Source organism: Solanum pennellii, chromosome 8, assembly GCF_001406875.1.
Source record: "Solanum pennellii chromosome 8, SPENNV200".
In the NCBI taxonomy this organism is placed as follows: domain Eukaryota; kingdom Viridiplantae; phylum Streptophyta; class Magnoliopsida; order Solanales; family Solanaceae; genus Solanum; species Solanum pennellii.
Genome location: NC_028644.1, coordinates 32,821,257 through 32,843,294, shown reverse-complemented (window position 1 = coordinate 32,843,294; position 22,038 = coordinate 32,821,257). Strand labels below are relative to the sequence as shown.

General features: G+C 36.2%; 1 protein-coding gene across 2 annotated transcripts; it reads right to left on the bottom strand.

Moving 5' to 3' along the window:
- Positions 1-2,668: 2,668 nt before the first annotated feature.
- On the bottom strand, positions 2,669-20,247 carry LOC107026686. 2 transcript variants are annotated; one of them, XM_015227753.2, is made up of 8 exons: positions 19,912-20,246; positions 19,715-19,837; positions 19,546-19,626; positions 19,020-19,160; positions 18,310-18,366; positions 5,019-5,045; positions 4,316-4,411; positions 2,669-4,227 (listed from the first exon to the last, which is right to left on the bottom strand). In XM_015227753.2, exons 1-8 carry the CDS (start codon positions 20,116-20,118, stop codon positions 4,042-4,044), a joined length of 918 nt encoding a protein of 305 aa, XP_015083239.1. In that variant the 5' UTR covers positions 20,119-20,246; the 3' UTR covers positions 2,669-4,041. The 2 variants fall into 2 exon arrangements, with proteins under 2 accessions (XP_015083239.1, XP_015083240.1); XM_015227754.2 differs by lacking the exon at positions 5,019-5,045 and having other exon boundaries at positions 19,912-20,247.
- Between the last annotated feature and the right edge of the window lie 1,791 nt (positions 20,248-22,038).

Here is a 22,038-nt window from a genome sequence, read left to right as displayed (position 1 = left end):
GGTGAATTTTCTTGTACTGCTTGTATCAAGACAAGTTAATTTTGAGACCATCACCAAAGAAAGTTGAGATTGAGTCACCTGCATTCTTGAAACGTATACATGGGGATGTTTGTGGACCTATTAACCCACCCAGTGGGTCATTTAGACACTTTATGGTTCTAATAGATCTTCTTCTAGATGGTCTTTTGTGTGTCTATTGTCATCTTGTAACTTGGCATATGTAAAATTATTGACACAAATAATAAGGTTAAGGGCACACTTTCCTGATAATCAGAGTAAGTCTATTCGTCTTGATAATGCTACAGAGTTTTCATCCCAATCATTTAATGATTATTGTGTATCAATTGGGATAAGAGTTGAACACCCCGTTGCTCATGTTCATACTCGAAATGATCTCGCTGAGTCATTAATTAAAAGTCTGCAATTAATAGCAAAACAACTGCTTATGAAAACTAGGTTGCCCACTTCTGTGTGGAGACATACAATTTTGCATGTTGCAACACTTATTCATCTCAGACCGACAAATTATATTAAGGTTTCTCCATTGATATTAAATTTGAGTCAAGAACATAATATATCTCATCTAAGAATTTTTGAATGTGTTGTACATGTGCCTGTGGCACCACCAAATCTCACTAAGATGGACCCTCAAAGAAGGTTAGGAAGATATGTTAAGTTTGAATCACCCTCCATTATTCGCTATCTTGAGTCATTGATTTGAGGCATGTTTACAACTCGATTTGCAAATTGTCGATTTGATAAGACGGTTTTTCCAAAATTAGGGGGAGAGAATAGTGAAATAAAACGAAAAATTTTGTGAAAAAATATCATCGTCTCATCTTGATCCATATTATTTTATTTGTGAGCAAGAAATACAAAAGATTATTCATCTACAGAAAATTGTAAATCAAATGTCAGACACATTTACAGATTTGAAAAGGATTACTAAATCATAGATTCCTACAAAGAATGTCCCAATTCGAATTAATGTCCCTATAGGACCATCCACTAGTGTCATAGCTAATGAGTCAAAACCATGCCTAAAGTGTGGTAGACCATTGGGTTTTAAGGATCAAAATTCTAGAAAAAGAAAAATAAAATGTCAAGATCACACTATGAAAGAATCACGCAAGGAAATAATGAACTATCCATAAATCGAAAAAATGTTGAAACTAATCTTAATCAATAAAAAATGGTGGTTGATTATGTCTTTGCATATAATATTGCAACAAATATCATGCAAGATAATCAGGATCTTGAACCTCAATCTATTATAAAAATGTCGACAAAGAAATGATTGACCAAAATGACAAGAAGCAATTCAATTAGAGTTGAATTCATTTGCCAAGCGTGAAGTTTTTGAACTAGTAGTTCAAACACCTAATTTTATTAAATATATTGGTTGTAAATGGATTTTTGTCCAAAAAAGAAATGACAAAAAATGAAATACAAAGGTATAAAGCACGCCTTGTGGCACAAGAATTTTCACAAAGACATGGTGTTGATTATGAAGAGACATACTCACCCGTTATGGACGCAATAAGATTACGTCATCTCATTAGTTTCATAGTCCATGAGCAACTTGAAATGCATTTGATGGATGTAGTTATAGCCTAACTTTATGGATCACTTGATAATAAGATATACATGAATAATCCTGAAGGATTTGTGATGCCTAAATCGAGTAATTCCAAATCTCGAAAAATGTATTCAATTAAATTGCAAAGATCATTATATGGTTTGAAGCAATCTGAACGCATGTGTTGTAACCGTCTTAGTGAGTATTTAATGAAGGTTATACAAATGATGCAATTTGTCCATGTATCTTTATATAGAAATCAATATCGGAACTTGTTAAACTTGCTATTTATGTTGATGACATAAATCTTGGAACTCCAATAGAACTTCAAAAGGTAATTGATTATTTAAAGAACGAATATGAGATGAAAGATCTTGGAAGGACAAAATTATGTCTTGGTTTGCAAATTGAGCAGTTGACAAATGATATTTTTGTTCATCAATCTGCCTACACAGAAAAAGTGTTGAAAAGATTTTGTAAATAAGGATCCATTCCGACCTCAAGAAAAGAATGAGAAAATTCTTGGTTCTGAAGTACCATATCTTAGTGCAATTGGTACACTAATGTAACTTGCTAATACTACAAGACCTGATATAGCTTTTTGTTGTTAATTTGTTAGCAAGGTAAAGTTCTACCCCTACTAGGGGACATTGGAATGGGACCAAACACATTTTTTGATATCTTAAAGGGACAATTAAGATGGACTTATTTTATTCTAATAATTGTAACTCCAATCTTGTTGGTTATGCTGATGCAAGATATTTATTTGATTCATACAAAGTTTGACCCCAAACTGGTTATATTTTTATATGTGGGGGGACTGTCATATCTTGGAGATCTACAAAGCAGTTCATCGTATCCACTTCATCTAATCATGTTGAGATAATAACTATTCATGAAGCAAGTAGTAAATGTGTGTGGTTAACGTCAATGATAAATCACATTAGAGAGTAATGTGGTTTGGTGTATCAGATAAAATACCAACCACTTTATATGAAGATAATGCAGCATGCATAGCACAACTTAAGGGAGACTTCATATAAGGAGATAGAACAAAGCACATTTCACAAAAAAAATTCTATACACGTGAACTCCAAAAGAATGGTGATATTAATGTGCAACAGATTCTTTTAAGTTACAATGTGACCGACTTATTCACCAAGTCTCTACCAACTGCAACTTTCATTAAGATGGTGCACAAGCTTGAAATACGAAGATTAAAGTCTCTAGATTGATGTTCTCATTAGGGGGAATTAATGCACGTTGTACTCTTTTTCCCTTACGAGGTTTGTGTCCCAGTGAATTTTCCTTGTAAGATATTTAATGAGGCAGCCTAGATGTGTATTAATAGATATGTGTACTCTTTTCCTCCACTAGAGTTTTTCTTTTCTTAAAGTTTTTTTTAGTAAGGCTTTTTACGAGGCTCGTCATTTATGAATTGGACATTCTGGGGGAGTGTTATAAAATATTTGCATTATAGTAAATGTCTTTCATGTGGAGTCCTTTTAGGATATGGTTAAGAGTCTTACTTGGGAACCAAGTTAGATCTCCCCTATAAATAGAGGGGCTCTCTTCATTGTAAAAGTATCCCTTAAAAGAAATAATAACTCTTTTCTTCTCTCTACTTTCTTCTTATTATTCTATAGTTTCATAACACTTTTCAATTTTTTGGGGAAAGGGATAAGGGGTAGGGTGGTGGGGTAAAAAATTAAAAAATTCTAATTGAAACTCTTTTCAAAAACTAACTTTAAAAAAATAACGGGGAGGGGGTGGGGGATGGTAGGGCAAGGGATGATCAAGGGGTCGAGGTATCACATGAGGTGGATAAAAAAAATTAAATTGATTTTTAAAAAAAGTTTAAATTGGGGAGGAATGGGGCTGGTAGGGAGGTAAGGGTCGAAGAAAATGAATTTTTTAAAAAAAAATTCAAAAACAAACTAACTTAAGAAAAGAAATGGGGGAGGGTAGAGGTAGTCAAAATTTTAAAATTTGAACTATTTTTCAAAAATAATGTTTTAAATGGTTGATTATTTTTTTTTAATGAGGGTCAGGGTAAAAAAAATTGTAACTTGAGATGGGAGCCGAGTTTTGTAAAATGTTTTTCTTAATCTTTAAAGGAAAAATGAGTTGATTTGAAAAATATTTTCCAAAACATATAAATCAACCAAATATGAGAAAATTGGGGGGGAAAATCATACCAAAAACCCCTACATCTGATCTCCTGACCTATACCAGTGGACCTCACTTGCTCTTTTCTTCTATCTGAAGGACTTGGCCATAACACTGCAGTCAGGGCCAGGTGATGTCAAGTAGGGTGAATGTAACTTAGTTTCTGATGCTCTTTGAGAGATTAGAGAAAGACATTATTTAGGTAACCCCTCCTATGTATTCTGACATTTCTGCTGCTGCAAGAAAATGAGAAGGGAACTTGTTGACATAGTCAGTGGCTAAACAACATGGCCTCACAATGTGCTCTCTATCATATCAATACAATAGCCAATTGATCTTCTTGAAGTCATGGCCTCTGCTAGTCTTGATCGAGCCTCGTGATGATGACTTAATAGTGACAAAGTGGTAAGAATAGCCCATCTTACCAGAGAGTCGGCTTCATTCTCATTGTAGCATAACCACCTTAGCACTCTGTCCAACTGCCCACAGTTAATGGAGAAGCAGTTAGCAACTGGTCCAACTTAGGCTCCATATCGATAAAGCAAAATATTATAGACAACATGTGACCTTTTGAACATCTGAGTGAAGTAATTCGGAGTAACCAAATAACAGGTGCTCTGCTGCTAACCCTCCTAGTATCACACACAAGAACCTGTTCAAAGTCTGCTAGAAGAGAATCGTAAGTTCGATAATAATATTTTTATTCCCAGCAATATAAGTACACAAAATAAGTTTCATGATATATTTGTTGAATAACTATAAAATTACTGATCATTAATTTCGTCTGTTATGAGAGTTTTACAAAGAAACAGACCAGCGGGCAGCATGGCATACCCATTTTTACCCATATATTTTTCATATTTATATGGTTTAAATATGGGCTGAAGACCAACATTTATCCATCTAAAATATCACTTATTCAACCCGCTAAAATATGGGCAGGTTGAGCTGCTTAACAAAATACAGGCTCATTTCTGCCAGCACTATTTGTATGTGAGTGTCATGCTACAAGCCTACATGGTTGTAGCTATAATGTTACATTACAATATCAATGATGCTAGAGTTGGTCCATTAAGTGACATAAATTCATTATATTTGTGGGTCAATGGTAATGATCTGAAATAATGTTCATAACTACACCTGATATAACACAAGAATCGAGGCACAACTTCGGACAGAAAAGTCAACCACCTCCAAATCAAATAATAATGATTTAAGGCTGGCAAACATTTATAAAAACAAAAACGATCAAAATAGCAAGATATCTGACCTGGGATGAGATTTTGGCCCTATTTTCCTGCAAAGACATTGCATTTTAAGCATGGAAGTTGGAGTTATGGTTAGAAATGCATGGAGATGTGAGTTACGCAAAAAACGTAATGTTTCTGCACAAAGGAATAATAATTAACTGAATTTTTCCACAAAGATCTTTAAATGTGGACGAATGTCAGTTGATTACAACATTTCTCATAAGTTCATAATATTTACATGATAATAGGATTTCAAATTATGAAATCAAAAAGAAAATTGAACAATCTGATGAACAGGGGAGGATGCCTTTGGCACACATCCAGAACTTCTATTTTTTGGTAACAAATGTAAATATTACCATTAACAACCAAACCAATACACCTAAAGAGCACCTAACACCACAATACCTTCTAGGAAGGGGGCTATGTGAGTTAAGACATCAATATATCTTTAATTACATGAAAAACTGCTGAATTAAAGAGCCAAATATTGGCCTTTCCTAGTCTTCTAAACCATATCTAATCTAACACTGAAACTGTTTCCAATTCCTGGCCTGCCACACATGGTATTGTTTCCTTGTAAAGTAGCTTCCAGTGCCTCCTCCAAATTCTATCCAACACCAATTTGACATCTCCTGATGAAATCTGCACTCCAGTCCATTGAGCAATTGCTGTAACGAGTCCTTTAGTCCAATCACATACAGAAAATAGGTGGTGTTGTGTCTCTACAACCTGAGCATCACACAAACTGCATGTTATAGTATCCACTAGTATATTCATCGCTTGTAGTCTATCTTTGGTCAGCAATCTAACTTGCACAGTTAACCACACAATGTATCTATGCCTTGGTTGAGAGATTTTATTCCATATAAACCCTACAATCCTCAATTTACTCTGCACTCCTAACACTGATGCATAACTAGCTCCTTCACATACACCCCATGTACCCATTTAACACACAGTACACCCTTCTTGACTGCTAACTGCCATAACAGTTACCTCCAGATGCCACATTCCACAACTGGCTTCCTTTAATATTTAGACCACTAAACTTCCTAGGCACACAAACTTTATCTCAAGCTACTAATGTTGTCTTCCTCGTGTCCACAGAGCTGCCCCATAGGTCTACATTGCTTGTCAACTTCTTGTAACACACTTTAGCGTAGTATAAACACAGAACCCCAAAAGCTATGAATAACAAACATAACTGAGATAGCCACTAGCAGCCTTCCTGCATAGGATAACTGTTTCAAGTAAACTTTTGTAATTCTACTAGTGATATTCTCAATCAGTTGATGACACTCCATTTTGCTCCATTTCTTAGAAGATAATGATAGTCCAAGGTACCTAATAGGAAATGAGCCCTGCGAAAATCCTATTCTTGACAACAATTGGCTTTTAGTGTTGTCATCCACCCCTGCCATGAATATATTTGACTTGTCCATATTTTCAACTAAACCAGTGACACTACTGAAATGTTGCAAGAGTGCCATTATTCTGCTCACTGATGGAACATCCCATTTGCAAAATATCATCAAATCATCCGCAAATACTAAATGTGTCAACTTGACTTTCCTAATCATTCGATGAAACTGAAATTCAGGCAACTCACTCATACACTTCACTGTCCCGGATAAGTACTCCATAACAAGTACAAACAATTAAGGATACATGGGGTCCCTGCCTTAGTCCTCTTTTACGAGCAAAAAATCCATGTCCGTCTCCATTTACCTTGACAATCAACATAGGATATGTGATGCAGTCCATGACAAGTTCTGTAAATCTGTTTGGGAATCCATAGCCCTGCAAAGCTTCCTTTACAAATTCCCAGTTGACCATGTCATATGCCTTCCTCAGATCAATTTTCATCAAGCATCTAGGAGATGTTTGTCTATTATAGTGTCTTAATAGGTCATGACATTATTCAAACATTATGCAACATTGATCTCCCCTGAACAAATGCAGAGTGGTTGGCTGTCACTATGTGGGTGATATCTTCCTTTAACCTCATACAAATTATTTTTGTGATGCACTTATTCAACGCATTACAACAAGAAGTAGGTCTTAAGTGGCAAAATCTGGTACAGAGACTTTAGGTATCAAGGCAATATTAGTAGCATTCAGTTGTTTCAACAGCTTACCATTCCCAAAAGAACTCTAGGATAGCTTCTGTGATATCTTTCCCTCAACCTCCCAAGCTGACCTAAAGAACCCACTGCCGCAGCCATCAGGTCCTGGACTTTTGTTGCAATCTATCTTGAACATTGTTGCCTTAACATCCCTTTGTGTGAATTCTTGCTGCAAAGCTAGTTGATGCTCTATAGAAAAAATAGGATCACTACTAACGAAAGATGTGCGAGCTGCCTCCTTATTAACATCTCCTTCGAGCTGCCTCCATATTAACATCTTCCTTAGCCGGTAGCTCCTCATAAAATTTCACAAACATGGTAGCAAACACCTCCTGATCATACTGTCATTCTCTGTGGTCATCTCTTACTTGTGTTATTGTCTTGGAGTCTTTGATGTTTTATCACAGAGAAGAAGTATTTCGTACAATCATCACCCAGTTTCAACCATGTGGCCTTACTCTGTTGCTGAAGAAAGCTCTCGGTCATATAGGAAGTGTACCTGCACTTGTCATGTTTAACCTTCTCCTCTTCCTTCATAGACTTATTCAGAGGGTCAATATGAAGTTTATGTTGACCTTCTATCAGTGCATCCCTATCTTTACTTGCTTCAGTAACTATGCTCCTACATTATTGTGTGAATATTCAGCTTCTTCAGACATGGTTCCAATAATTTTAATCTTTTCACTACTTACCATATTTTGCATCCCTCCACATGTGTGGTCCATACTGTTCGGATTTTATCATTGAACTGTGGATGTTGAGACTAAACATTACAATACTGGAACGCTCTCCTTGTTCTAATAATATGATTCTGTAGATAAACCTTTGCAGGGCAATTGTCACTTATACCTTCAGGTAGATAAGATGTTCCACATGAAGGCATAATGTTCAACCAAATATAATTGCTGAACATCCAATCTATCTTTGAATATATCATATTCCATGTACTTCTATCATTCCATGTATACTTTTGCCCTTGATTGGGTAGTTCTATCAATCCACTTACATTAATACAGATTTGAAATTAGGCAACTTCTGTCCAAGAGACAGGGTTACCTCCCAGACTATCATCAGTGCGTAACACAATTAAAATCACCCAGTAATAACCATGGCTCTCGGTTAATAGAGCTTTGTGTTTTTATTTCCATCCACATGTCTCTTCTTTCCTCTCTAGTGTTGTATGCATACAGAATTGACACCCTAAACGTTAGTTGAAGAGGACTGCAGCAGACCTTGCAAGTCCGCATTTGGGCAGATCTCTCTACGAACTCCACTTTATAGTAATCTGGTCTCCAAACTAGCAGAATTCTTCCATTATAGTGTGACTCTAAGTTGGTTAGGAATTCCAACCTGCTAACATTTTCTTCACCACTTTCACCATATTTTGGTTTTTCACCTTTGTTTCAACCAGCCCAACAAATCCCACTTTTTCCTTATTGCAGAGGAGTAACACCTCCCTTCTGCTTATTCAGGGCATTGAGCCCTCTCACCTTCCAGCATAACATGTTAACCATTCCCTACTGGCCACTGGGACATGGCTTTGCTTCCCATTGTTTGTACAGTTTTGGGGCTGGGGTAGTTACCTCAATGGATTTGTTCAACATCTGGAATGAATTATTACTAGTGACTTGTATTTAATGTGGACTTTGGCTCCTTCCGGTCTTGAATGGTGTTACCCAACCCTCAGAAGATGGACTCCCTTGTTCAACCTGTTGTCACTTGTGTATGTTTGTATGTTATCCTCAAAGTTGTACAACCTGCACTTCTGTTCTCTCCAGTTTTTAAAATCAGCTTGTTTATCCTCTTTAACTTCACTGCTTTGTCCAACTTGTGCTGGTGGCTTGCCCTGCTTCTCATTTTCCTTTGTTACCTTCCTATTTGCAGGATCCTTCCTTCTACATTCATCAGTGGAGTGCCCATATTTATCACAAAACCTGCAATGAGTTGGCTTCTAGTCATACACAACTTTTTGTTATATCACCTTCCCTTTACATTCTTGAAACACACTAGTTCTGGAATATTGGCCCCAAACTCTACCTCAACTAGGATTCTAGCAAAATTAAGTCCCAGCTTCTTTTCAGTGTTTTGATCTTCCATCAATAGTTTCCCTATCAAACTCCCTATCTTGCTTAATCCTATTGGACTCCAATACTTGAAGTCCAAACCTGGGAGTTTTATCCAAATTGGAACAGAATCCAATTGCTCCTTTGTGAATTACATATCCATAGACCATGCTTTGACAATAAATGGCCTATTATTAAAAAGGTAAACTCACCCTCTTTCAACACCTCCTCTTTTCCTTCAACTGAATCAAACCTTACTATTATGACTCCATTTTTCAGCATCGCCATCTTGTTCAACCCAATTTTTTGGATGTATCCATTGGTTACATTGAATGGAGGGTTTGCACCCAGAACATACACACCACCGCATTATTTCAAATAGCTAATTTCAGACTCAATATCTTCTAAATCAATACCGATAATCGACTCCTCACCATGTTTCTCCGGAACGATGTAATCTAGCTTGAACAACATTGGATAGTTTAAAATATCGAATGTGTCCCACGCTATTCTCGCCTTTGGCATCTGCACCAGTTCCTCTTCTTCTTCATCAGCCCCTGCTTTCGTTCCACTTCCAGATGGAGACCCTTGTCTTGAAGGTTGTAGATGAGTGATTTCGGCCCAATTGCTATTGCATAGTTTTCTTTATCCGTATCATTAGCCTTCTGCACCACTAACTGAGCTACTTTCTTTACCTCTTTCTGCCAGTTTATTGTTGCACTAGATTCAGATCCAATTTTGATCTCTTTCCGGAGTTCAAGCTGCTGTGCCTGTTCCCCCCTTTGCTGATTTCCTTTTGTTGCTGCTTCCTGCACCATTAGAACCTTCTGTGATGAAGCACGGACTCTCTTCCCCATGGCCAGCACATTTTAGTAACCTACACCGAGAGAGAAGGACTCATCGAGAAAAACTTATCCCCAAATTAATTTGATTCCTATCATCCAGAAATTTAAGAAATATAATATGGTGATAGGCCAAGATGGTACTCAAAGACAGGCTATTACAGTTTCTTCCCTAGCATCTCATAAAATTCAAGTATTTGTTCAATATTTTCAAGTATGCTACTCTTAACCAGAAATTTAAATTTTTTATGGACGTTTATTTCCAAAATATGCATAGAGGGACTACTGCTATCTTTTAATTATCCTTTGGCTCTCTATTAATAGAAACTTTTCCTAGTTAATTTACCTAGAGGTGACTGTGAAAAGCTACTTTTCTTTTTAACAGGTATCATTTTTGTGTATTAATAACAAACTACACAAAGGGTGTGTAGTCCCCCATATTTACATCCAGAAGAGCAAAAATAAGCTGCTAGTCCTTAATCTTCTCGTAAGGAGTCGAGTACATCATTAGTTGATTCGAACTCCTCCATTAAGCTATATTTACTCCAAAAAAAGAAAAGCCCTAAACATTTCAACTTTAGTTTCTGTATACTAATGGCTTTGTCTTCAAAACAAACTTAGTTTCTTTCTCCCCACACAGTCCACCAAATACAAGCTTGGACAATTTTCCATCTCTTTAACTGATTGGAGGGATTGGTATCACTATTCCAACATTTCAATACATCAGATACTCTTCCGGGCATAGTCCAGCTAATGCCCCTCAAGTTAATGAAAATCTTCCACAATTGGTCAGTGCAGCTACAGTGAAGAAAGAGATGAGAGATTGTCTCTGCTTCCTTACCACAGAGAAAACACCTTGAGCAAAGAATGAAACCTCTCCTCGTGAGCGTATCTTGTGTGAGTACAACTTCTCTCGCTAGCAACCAAGAGAAACATGCAACTTTGTGAGGGATCTTAACCCTCCAGATCATCTTCCAAGGCCAGGTCCCACTCAAATTGTTTGAGGTTGTGAGTACTCTGTATGCTGCTTTCACTGTAAACTTGTTCTCTTTATTCCTTAACCATATCAAGCAATCTGCTTCAGTTGATGTACCTTTGAACTGTTCTAAAGTTCCGAAGAAGCTTGCTAGTCTATCGATTCCCCAATCATTTAAAGCTCTTCTGGAACTCAAATTCCAACCGTGTTCACCCCAAACCATTTCATTTGTTGAGTTTTGTTGTTGATTGAGGGAGTATATGTATGGATAGAGTTGCTTTAGGGGACCTTGTTCAATCCATTTATCATTCCATAGATCAACTTTCCTTCCATTACCAATGCTGAACATGGTTTTTGCTAGCAATTTGGGCCACAAGTTCCTTATGGATTTCCAGGGACTAACTCCATAAGGACTATTGCTTACTTTGGTAGTCCCTCTTCCATCCAAACTATTGAGGAATATGCTAAGAGTATTGATAAGAGTTGAACAATTAGTTAGTTAGTTAGAGTTCAATTAGTTAGTTAACTAGCTGTTAGTTTGTTAGCTTAGTTTGTTAGCCAGCTGTCATTTTACTATTGGTTCATTAGCATTGTTAGTTAGTTAGTTAATTGTATATATAAGTAATTGTACATTGTAAATGCAGTTAGTGAAATACACAGTAAAAGCATGAAGAAGAAGTTTTCTCTGTTTTCTCTGTAGCAGTCTTCTTCTTCTTCTTCTTCTTCTTCTTCTTCTTCAATCTGTTAGAATCAACAGTTTAATATGGTATCAAAGCGGGTATACAATTTCTGAGAATTTCTAGCTTATTTTGATCACTGAATCTGTAGATCGGAAGAGGTGATAATGGCAAGTAAAATCGATCTTACACACCCCCTGTATCTGTCTTCTTCTGATGTCACAGGTGCAGTTCAAATTGGCATTCAACTTGTAGGGATGGAGAACTACACTTTGTGGAGCAGGGCGATGGAATTAACATTGTTAACAAAGAATAAATTGGGATTTGTTGATGGCAGCATCAAACGTGAAGATTACACAGTCGATTCTGAGAAGAAACAGTGGGATCGGTGTAATGCAATGGTGCTTTCATGGCTCATGAACAATGTGAGCAAGGAGTTAATGAGTGGAATTCTATTTCGTTCTAATGCAGCACAGGTATGGAGTGATCTGAAGGAACGTTTTGACAAGGTGAATATGTCTAGAATATTCCACTTACACAAATCGATTGTTACACATACTCAAGGTACTTCTCCAGTCTCAGTATACTATTCAAAGTTGAAAGATCTGTGGGATGAATTTGATTCAATTGTTCCTCCTCCATCTTGTAATTGTGAAAGATCTAAAGAATATGTTGATAGCATGCTTAGACGGAAGCTTTTGCAATTTTTGATGGGCTTGAATGACAATTATAGTCATGCTCGAAGTCAAATTCTTATGATGAATACACCACCAACTGTTAATCAGTGTTATGCTATGATAATTCAAGATGAAAGTCAACGAGAGTTAAGTGGAGATCACTATAACTTAAGGGGGCAAATAGATCCTACAGCTTTGTTCACTAGTAGATCTGGAGGAAACAGTTTTGATAGTCAAGGTAATCGAGGTGGTAATGTGAAACTTAATAAACAGAGAAGTGGATATCTATATTGTGATCATTGTGATATGAAAGGCCACAATAGAGCTGATTGTAACAAGCTGAAGTATTGTATTCATTGTCACAAACATGGACATCTAAAGGACTCTTGTTATCAGTTAATAGGCTATCCTACCAATTATAAAGGGAAGCGACAAGCAAATATTATGACAACAGACTACAATTCTCAGTTCAATAATCCAGGTAGCTCAACTGATAGCAATGTTGTAGATCCTCCTATATCACAGATGCAACAGTTTAAGGGTGGTAGTTCACATCAGATGTCACAACAACATGGAATTAATTCAGGTTCAGGAGGTTCAGGAGCTGTTTTAGCTAAACATTTTACACCTAATCAATACCAACAAGTTCTACAGATGATGAACAAGTCATTAATTCATGAAGGAAATACAGTATCTACCAATAGTAATGTCAATGCAACAGGTACTTTTGCAGGACATTCTCAGTTTACTCCTCAAACTCTAGTTTTAATTGGATTGTTGATAGTGGGGCAACTAATCATATGGTGGGAACTAAAGGTTTACTAACTCATGGATCAACAGTAAAGAGTTCAGGACATGTTCAACTTCCAAATGGTGATTCAACTAAAGTCACACACTCAGGCTGCTCTCAACTACAAGGAGGTGAAGTAGTTAAGAATGTCTTATATGTGCCAGAACTTAACTTCAATCTTCTTTCAGTGGCTAAACTTACTAGGCAATTAAATTGTTGTGCAATTTTCTATCCTGATTTCTTTCTTCTTCGGGATCTCTTCACTGGGAAAGTGAAGGAGATTGGTGAAGAAAATGGTGGTCTATACATTTTAAAGTCATCACAACTGATAGACACTGGACAGCATAGCAGTTTTGTTGCAATGAAGGATTCTGCTGAAGGTGAAGTTTGGCATAAGAGGCTAGGTCATATACCTATGAGTGTTATCAGGAAGATAGATATATTTGCTCATAAGAGGGATTTTCAGTTGAAATGTTGCAATATTTGTCCATTAGCCAAACAAGTCAGATTACCATTCCATAATAGCAGTACTAGGAGCCTACAATGTTTTGATTTAGTTCACATGGATGTATGGGGACCTTACAAGATTACAACTCATAATAAAATGAAGTTCTTTCTTACTTTGGTTGATGATTACTCTAGATGGACATGGATATATCTCATGCATCTTAAGTCTGATGTCTCTACCATATTGAAGCAGTTTCTTGCTATGGTTAAGACTCAATTCAATGTTCAAGTTAAAATTTTTAGATCAGATAATGGTGGAGAGTTTTTTAATGCTCAAGTGAATGAGTTGTTCAAATCTCAAGGTATTATTCATCAGTGTTCTTGTCCATATACACCTCAACAAAATGGTGTAGTGGAAAGAAAACATAGACATATAATGGACACAGCAAGAGCTATTCGATTTCAAGGCCACATTCCAATCAAGTTTTGGGGAGAATGTGTTTTAGCTGCTGTTCATATCATTAATAGAATTCCATCCACTGTGTTACTTAATAAGTCTCCTTTTGAAATGTTGTTTGGAAAACCACCAGATTTGTCCTACATGAAGATTATTGGGTGTTTGTGCCATGCAACTACATTGTTGAGATCTGATAAGTTTGGTCCTAGAGTCATTAAGTCAGTGCTTATGGGTTATGGCACTACACAGAAGGGAAACAAACTATATGATCTACAAAATAAAGTCTTCTTTATCAGTAGAGATGTGGTTTTTAATGAGTCCATCTTTCCTTTTCAGACTCCTTGTATTGATGACATACAAGACATTGTATTATCTAATGAAGCTTCAGATTTGCCAGTCAGATCTGATGATCTTGACTGTATAGATGATCCTATTGACAATGCTGGACATGCATTTGACATTGATCTTGAGGATCACCATCAGCAGGATCAACCAACTATAGATGATTCAATTTTGAGCTCCAACAGACGACAATGAACTAGAACTTCTAGACCTCTACTTTGGCAAAAGGATTTTGTTACCACATTCAAGTCTAGATCAAAGTCTAACTGTCTGTACTCTCTGAAACATAATATTGATTACAGTAACTTGTCTCCTTCTTATCAATGTTGTATTGCTAATCTTTCAGTCGACACTGAGCCCAAGTTTTGTCATCAAGCTGCCAAAGATAAGAGATGGGTGGCAGCTATGGAGGAGGAAATACAAGCATTGGAAGACAATAAGACTTGGGAGGTAGTAACTTTACCTGTTGGCAAAAAGGCTATAGGTTGCAAATGGGTGTACAAAATTAAGTACAAGGCAACTGGTGAAGTTGAAAGGTTCAAAGCCAGACTTGTAGCCAAGGGCTACAGTCAGCAAGAAGGCTTAGATTACCAGGAGACATTTTCTCCAGTTGTTAAAATGGTCACAGTCAGAACAGTGCTTACTCTAGCTGCATCTAAGGGATGGGATGTCCAACAGATGGATGTCTATAATGCATTTTTGCAAGGTGACTTAGTAGAAGAGGTATATATGCAAATGCCTCAAGGATTCTCTCATATGCATGCTGGGGTTCAACCTGTGTGTAAGTTGCTTAAGTCATTGTATGGACTTAAGCAAGCTTCACGACAGTGGAATGTGAAATTGACTCAGGCACTATTGGTTGCTGAATTTCAGCAAAGCCATTTGGATTATTCCTTATTGATCAAGAAGTCAAATGAAGGTATTGTGATTGTTCTGATTTATGTTGATGATTTGTTAGTTACTGGTAGTAATATCAAATTAATCAATGACACCAAACAAGTATTAAAGGACAACTTCAAGATCAAAGATCTAGGACCATTAAGATATTTCCTAGGGATAGAATTTGCCAGAAACAGTGAAGGAATTCTCATGCATCAAAGAAAGTATGCACTGGAGATTATTTCAGATTTGGGTCTAGGAGGATCTAAACCTATTGCCACACCTGTTGAAATGAATGGAAAGCTTACTACTGTAGTTTTTGACAAGCATGTAGGAGTTACATCTGATCCTGTGTTATCAGACATTGGTGAATATCAAAGATTGGTTGGAAGTTTGATCTACTTAACCATTACTAGACCTGACTTGTCCTATGCTGTTCAAAACTTAAGCCAATTCATGAATGCTCCTAAGCAATCTCATATAAATGCTGCTATTAGAGTTGTCAGGCATATTAAACAACAACCTGGCCTACGTATTCTTTTATCTGCTCAGTCTTCTGGTTCTTTACAGGCATTCTGTGATGCTGATTGGGGATCATGCCCTGATACTAGAAGGTCCATTACTGGATATATGGTTAAATTTGGAGACTCTTTACTTTTTTGGAAGTCTAAGAAGCAATCTACAGTCTCAAGGAGTTCTGCTGAAGTAGAATACAGAAGCATGGCTTCTACTGTTGCTGAAGTTACATGGTTAATTGGTCTCTTTCGTGAATTAGACATGCCTATTGCTATATATAGTGACGCACTGCTGCTATTCAGATTGCATCTAACCCCGTTTTCCATGAGAGGACCAAGCATATTGACATTGATTGTCATTTTATTAGAGAAAAGGTTCAAAGAGGTCATATATCCATTCAACATTTGGCTACTACTGAACAACCTGCTGATGTACTAACTAAAGGACTTGGCCGAGTGCAACATGAGTATCTGGTTTCCAAGCTCGGAATGAAGAACATCTTCATATCTCCTAGCTTGAAGGGGGGTATTGAGGAATATGCTAAGAGTATTGATAAGAGTTGAACAATTAGTTAGTTAGTTAGAGTTCAGTTAGTTAGTTAACTAGCTGTTAGTTTGTTAGCTTAGTTTGTTAGCCAGCTATCATTTTACTATTGGTTCATTAGCATTGTTAGTTAGTTAGTTAATTGTATATATAAGTAATTGTACATTGTAAATGCAGTTAGTGAAATACACAGTAAAAGCATGAAGAAGAAGTTTTCTCTGTTTTCTCTGTAGCAGTCTTCTTCGTCTTCTTCTTCTTCTTCTTCTTCTTCAATCTGTTAGAATCAACAGTTTTTCCATGATTATCTTCTCCCATAATGGATATTCGTCTGAGTTGAAGTTCCATAACCACTTCATCATTAAACTCTGATTCTGGATTTTTAGATTCTTAATTCCAGCACCACCTTCTTGCTGGTTTGACAAGACTTCCAATTGAGAAGATGTATTTTATTTTTCTCGTTGTTCCCTTCCCAAAGGAAGTTCCTTCTCAAGGAGTCCAACCTTTTCATAACACTGGCAGGGGGACAGGAAACAGAGATATCATGTAGGTAGGCATTGCATCCAATACAGAGTTAATCAAGGTCAGCCTTCCTCCCATGGATAAGTATTGGGTTTTCCAATTAGCCAACATTGTTTCACATTTCTCCAACACCTGAGTCCATATATTTATAGACTTGCTTTTGCCACCAGAGGTAAACAAAGATATGTTGTTGGAAGATACCCAATTCTACCTCCTAGAATGTCGGACAGTCTCTGAAGATCGCCCACTTCATTAACGGGGTAAATAAAACTTTTGTTCCAGTTGATGTGCAGCCCGGAGATGGCCTCAAATAAAATAAAAATCACCCTTAGCATCCCTACTTGATTCAAATCTGCTTCACAAAAAATCAATGTATCGTCTGCATATTATAGATGCGAAATCGTCATGTTACTTTCTTCCCTGGAGCTTACTTTGAATCCTCTGAACCAGTTGTTTGTTTGGGCTTTCTGTAGCATGTTAAACCCTCCATGGCAATGACGAACAAGAATGGGGATAGAGGATCCCCCTGCCTCAGACCTCTCTGTGAAGGGAAGAAGCCAGCTGGAGAGCCATTGACAAGTACTGAGAACTTAGCAGTACTTATGCAAAAGTGGATCCATTTGATCCAAGTTTCTCAATATCCCATCTTGCTAAGCATCCCCAATAAAAAGTTCAAGTTTAAGTGATCAAAAGCCTTCTCAATGTCTAACTTGCACAATATACCTCGGGCTTTACTTCTGATCCTAGCATCAGTGCATTCATTGGTGATTAAGATGGCATCCAGAATTTGTCGACTTTTGATGAAAGCCATCTGCTGAGCATATACCAATTTGTGCACTACTTTCTTCAGTCTTTCAGTCAAAAGCTTGGATATGATTTTGTAAATGCTACCTAACAAGCTGATAGGTCTAAAGTCTCAGATCTTTGGCCCCAATCTTCTTAGGTATTAATGCAATGAAAGTGGCATTGAAGCTTTTTTCAAAAATTCCTTGATGATAGAAATTTTGTATAGCAGCCACTACTTCTGTAGCTACTAAAATGGAAGAGAATCACATGGTCTAATTATGTCTACAAAATAATGATCATTTACACCAGCAGTTTGTTAACTATCCTGACATTCATTCCACACAGGATGAAGGGTTAAAAATGCCCCTGAACTATACAAAATAGGTAAAATTTTGCCCTCCATTGATAGTTGAGATCACTATTGCCATCGACGATTACTTTGTCTTATTTATTTTCTAATTTCATTTTTTAATGATACCGTTTGCTGAATTGGCAAATAAGCGAATATTTGAACCACTTTGGTGATGGCAAAGCTAGTGGTCATCTCAACTATTAATAGAGGGTAATTTTACCTTTTCTTCAGGGACATTTTCGGTCCTTCACCCTTCCACATATCTTACATGAATCTTGGTAGCTTCAAGCTGACATATTTAACAAGCCATTCTTACCTTGCTTTTTAGCTTGCCATGGGTAAACCGTTTGCTTGATATAGTATTAATATCAACCTGCACAATTTGGACCTGAAATGAATGACTATGCATTGAAATACAACTGACAATAGAAACGAACCTAATTTGAAGATCTTCTTCTCTATAATGCAACATATGAATGGGAAGTAGTTCATCTTGAGAAGCTAACAAAGGCTAGTAAGAATTGACTTTTAAAATCCACATGTAATACCTGTGTGCCTAGAGATGCTTAAAGTAGTAATTATTGAGGAAGAAATACCACAAAAAAATAGCAGCATCAACAAGAGACAAATATGCAGATTAATCCATCACATTATTGGGAGTGTAGTCAGCAAAATTGCATGAATGCTGGTCTTAAACTCTAAGAAAAGAAAGCATATGGACATGGTAGGAAACATGCTAACTTTTTAGCTAGCACTCACTTGTTTCAAAGCCTGCGTTAGTTTCTCAAAGAGAGCATAGGTGCCATGACATTCCAAAAAGCATACAACTCATACATTATTCTAGAATAAGACGAAATTATGGAACAGGGAATTTCAATAGGATATAAATAGATGGAAGCCACGCCAGAATTTACTACAGAAACAAGAGAGATTAAAGAAAAGTGAAATAAAAGAAATCCTACAGCCATATGTTACCAATACATGGTGTTTATACAATTCTCATAGTAACTAATACATCATTCTTACTTCTTTCAGAAATTCAAAGCCAAGAAACTGCACATTTCCTTGAGCAAATTTGTCCTGTGTTACATCTTGTAGACTAGGTACTTCATAGCTTCTTGGTAAGACCCCGACCAGGTAACCAACCAAAAAATGCCCCACCTCATGCTGCAAAAAATGCACCTTTTAACATACAGCTAGACTATATGAGCTCAATGATTTAAAATGTTCAGAACAAACAATACGAAAATTAGTTGAATGAAGAGAGAGCAGTTCGAGATAACTTACATCAACATCAACAGAGAACTCGCCATGTACTTGATATTCAATTGTGTACACAAATAATAGCTACTAACAGAAGAATAAAAGCTTGTACGAAAATAGACATGCCTTAAATTTGTCAAATAGAATTTCATATAAAGCAAGTGTCACCACTTGCCTATGAATTGGGTCATTTAAATATTGTTTTACAAACAATTACATGTTTGCCTGTGATAGCGATTTGTCTTTGTTCCTTGCATAAAATAATCATCAAACTATTAACAAGTCTTACTTGCAAACACATTTGATGATCTTCATAAGGGGAATTATCGGTTTCACTCCCAGTAGCATCCTCAAATCCCGTTATTAAGACCTATATGAATATAATGCCAAATATTTAAATTTAAAAAAATGCATAGCATGTGGTTAACAATAGAATTAAAAATAAGAAGCTGGCATACCTCCTCATCTGATAGAGCAAACTTGATGCTATATTTGATTGAACACATAATTGTGTCAACTAAAGATTCAAAAGACGATGAATCAACCATAGATAGTTCTTGTGTATTGATTATTTTAGGCACCTCCATTACAATACAGTGAACGAATCAGCATAACTATTACTCCAGCAAAGTGCAAAATTTTGAAAGAAAATTACCAATTTGGCAGAATCGAAGCAAAGTAGGGCTCGGGGCTTGTGCTGTAATTGCTTTAACAGAGAGTTAGCAGCTTTGTAATTTCGGTTTGCTAACTCTTTATCAAACTTTCTGAGGACTCTACGGCGACGCATTGCTTCTGAGTCCTTCTCACAAGCGAATGCCGGAATCACCGGAACTGAAACTTCTCTCACCCTCGTCAAATCCATGGAACGGTCGGCTTTTTTTTACTAGAAACTATTTCAATTTGCATTCATGGTGACTCTGGTTTTTTTTATATGCACACAAACGGTTGTACTTTCTGTCCCTACCATGCGAGCTTGGAGGATGAGACACGGGGAATGAATTATAGGTGACAAAAGAAGTTATAAAATTTACGGAAAAAGACTTAAAATACTCTTGAAATATTGAAATGGTACATAACTATCACTCATTCACTTATTAGCTCCAATATGCTCTTTTCATCCACTCATTTGTTCACAAATACCCTTCTCATCCACTTTTAGGTCCAATTTAAGTCACTACAATGATAGAGCACCATTTAAAATTATTAAATAATTCTTTTAATTACGTGGCGCTCAGTCATTGGTTGAAATTTAATTATTTAATATAATTTTAAACCTACCCATTATTCACCCATTTTTAAATATATTCGTCCCAATACTTATTGAACTCACCCGACCCAATACAAAAAGAACCCAATCTTATTTCTTAAGCAAATTGAACCTTTAAAAGAACTAACAAAGTATCCTATAGAAAACATATAATGTAAATGGAATTGTGATCTCATAGAAGAAAGACAAGTGACTCGAAGTTCAATGTGCAATAGTAAAAAATGAAACATTATCACCAGCTATGCACCAAGAAGTTTATCTTTTGCATAGATTTAACAGAAATGGCTGATGCTATAAGGGGAAAAAAAACATAATTCTTGCATTGGACTTCACTGATTCCTTGGTTGCATAGAAGAGTCAAGTCAAGTGAATTTTCTGCATACACTCATTACCTACTCGGTGTGGTGTAGCTTATTCAATAAAATTATTTCTTGGCAAAAAAGGAAATAAAAATAGAAACTCACTAGTAGTTTTTTCCTAGTAATAAGAGAAATGATCATTCTTAGCCCAAGTAATTAAGAATGTCAACACCACTTATTTGCAGTATATTCCCAAATCCCAATGCAAGTCAATTAAGTCTACTCAATAACATGAAGTGAAACCCATTAGTCTTTAAAACCGAAATTGCTCACTAGTTAACACCATCATCTAGCAGGTCCAACCCATGTCTATCATGAAGAGATTGGGTTCTTTTTGTATTGGGTCTGGTGAGTTCAATAAGTATTGGGGCGGGTTTAGTTAAAAATTGGTGGGTAATGAATAAGTTTAAAATTATATTACATTATTAAATGTCAACCAATAAAGTGTCTAAAATTGGACCTAAAGATGAATGGAAAGGGTATTTGTGAGCCAATGGGTGGATGAGGAAGGTATTTTGGAGAAAAAAGGTAGATGAGGGGTAGTTGTATACCATTTCCAATACTTCGAGGGTATTTTAGGCCCTTTTCCGTAAAATTTAAAAAAAGTGCCACTAGTTTTAATTATTAAGTGTAGGTGATAAATTTTTAATTAGTTTTTAAAAATAGTTAAATAGATCCTTAAGTTTTTATTTTTATACTTTCATCCAAATTTAATTAAAACCTTAAATTTCTAAATAGGAAGATCCTCAAATCATTTTTTTTGTTCTCTTTCAACTCTCGCGCTTTTCATGTTTTCTTTTATTGCTTCTCATCTTCATCACTGGCTCTTCTTCCTCCTCTTTTTCTTCTTCTTCTTCTTATTATTTTATTGGTGTTGCAACTTATTGTAGATTTTCTATTTGAAGAATTTGAGAAGGGAGAATTTCAAATTTTAATTCAACATGTGATTTGAAAAGGTCTGAAGCTTTAGAAGTTACTTCTTAACTGGTAATTTTCAATCATTTTAACAAGTTAATAGTATTGTTTGTGTATATTATTATTTTAAAAATTCGATTTTGGTGTTATTGTTCTTTCCACTAATGTATAATAAATTTCATCAACTGATAGGACTGTTTCAATAATTTACAGCAGTTGTTGAATGATGTTGTTGAATAAT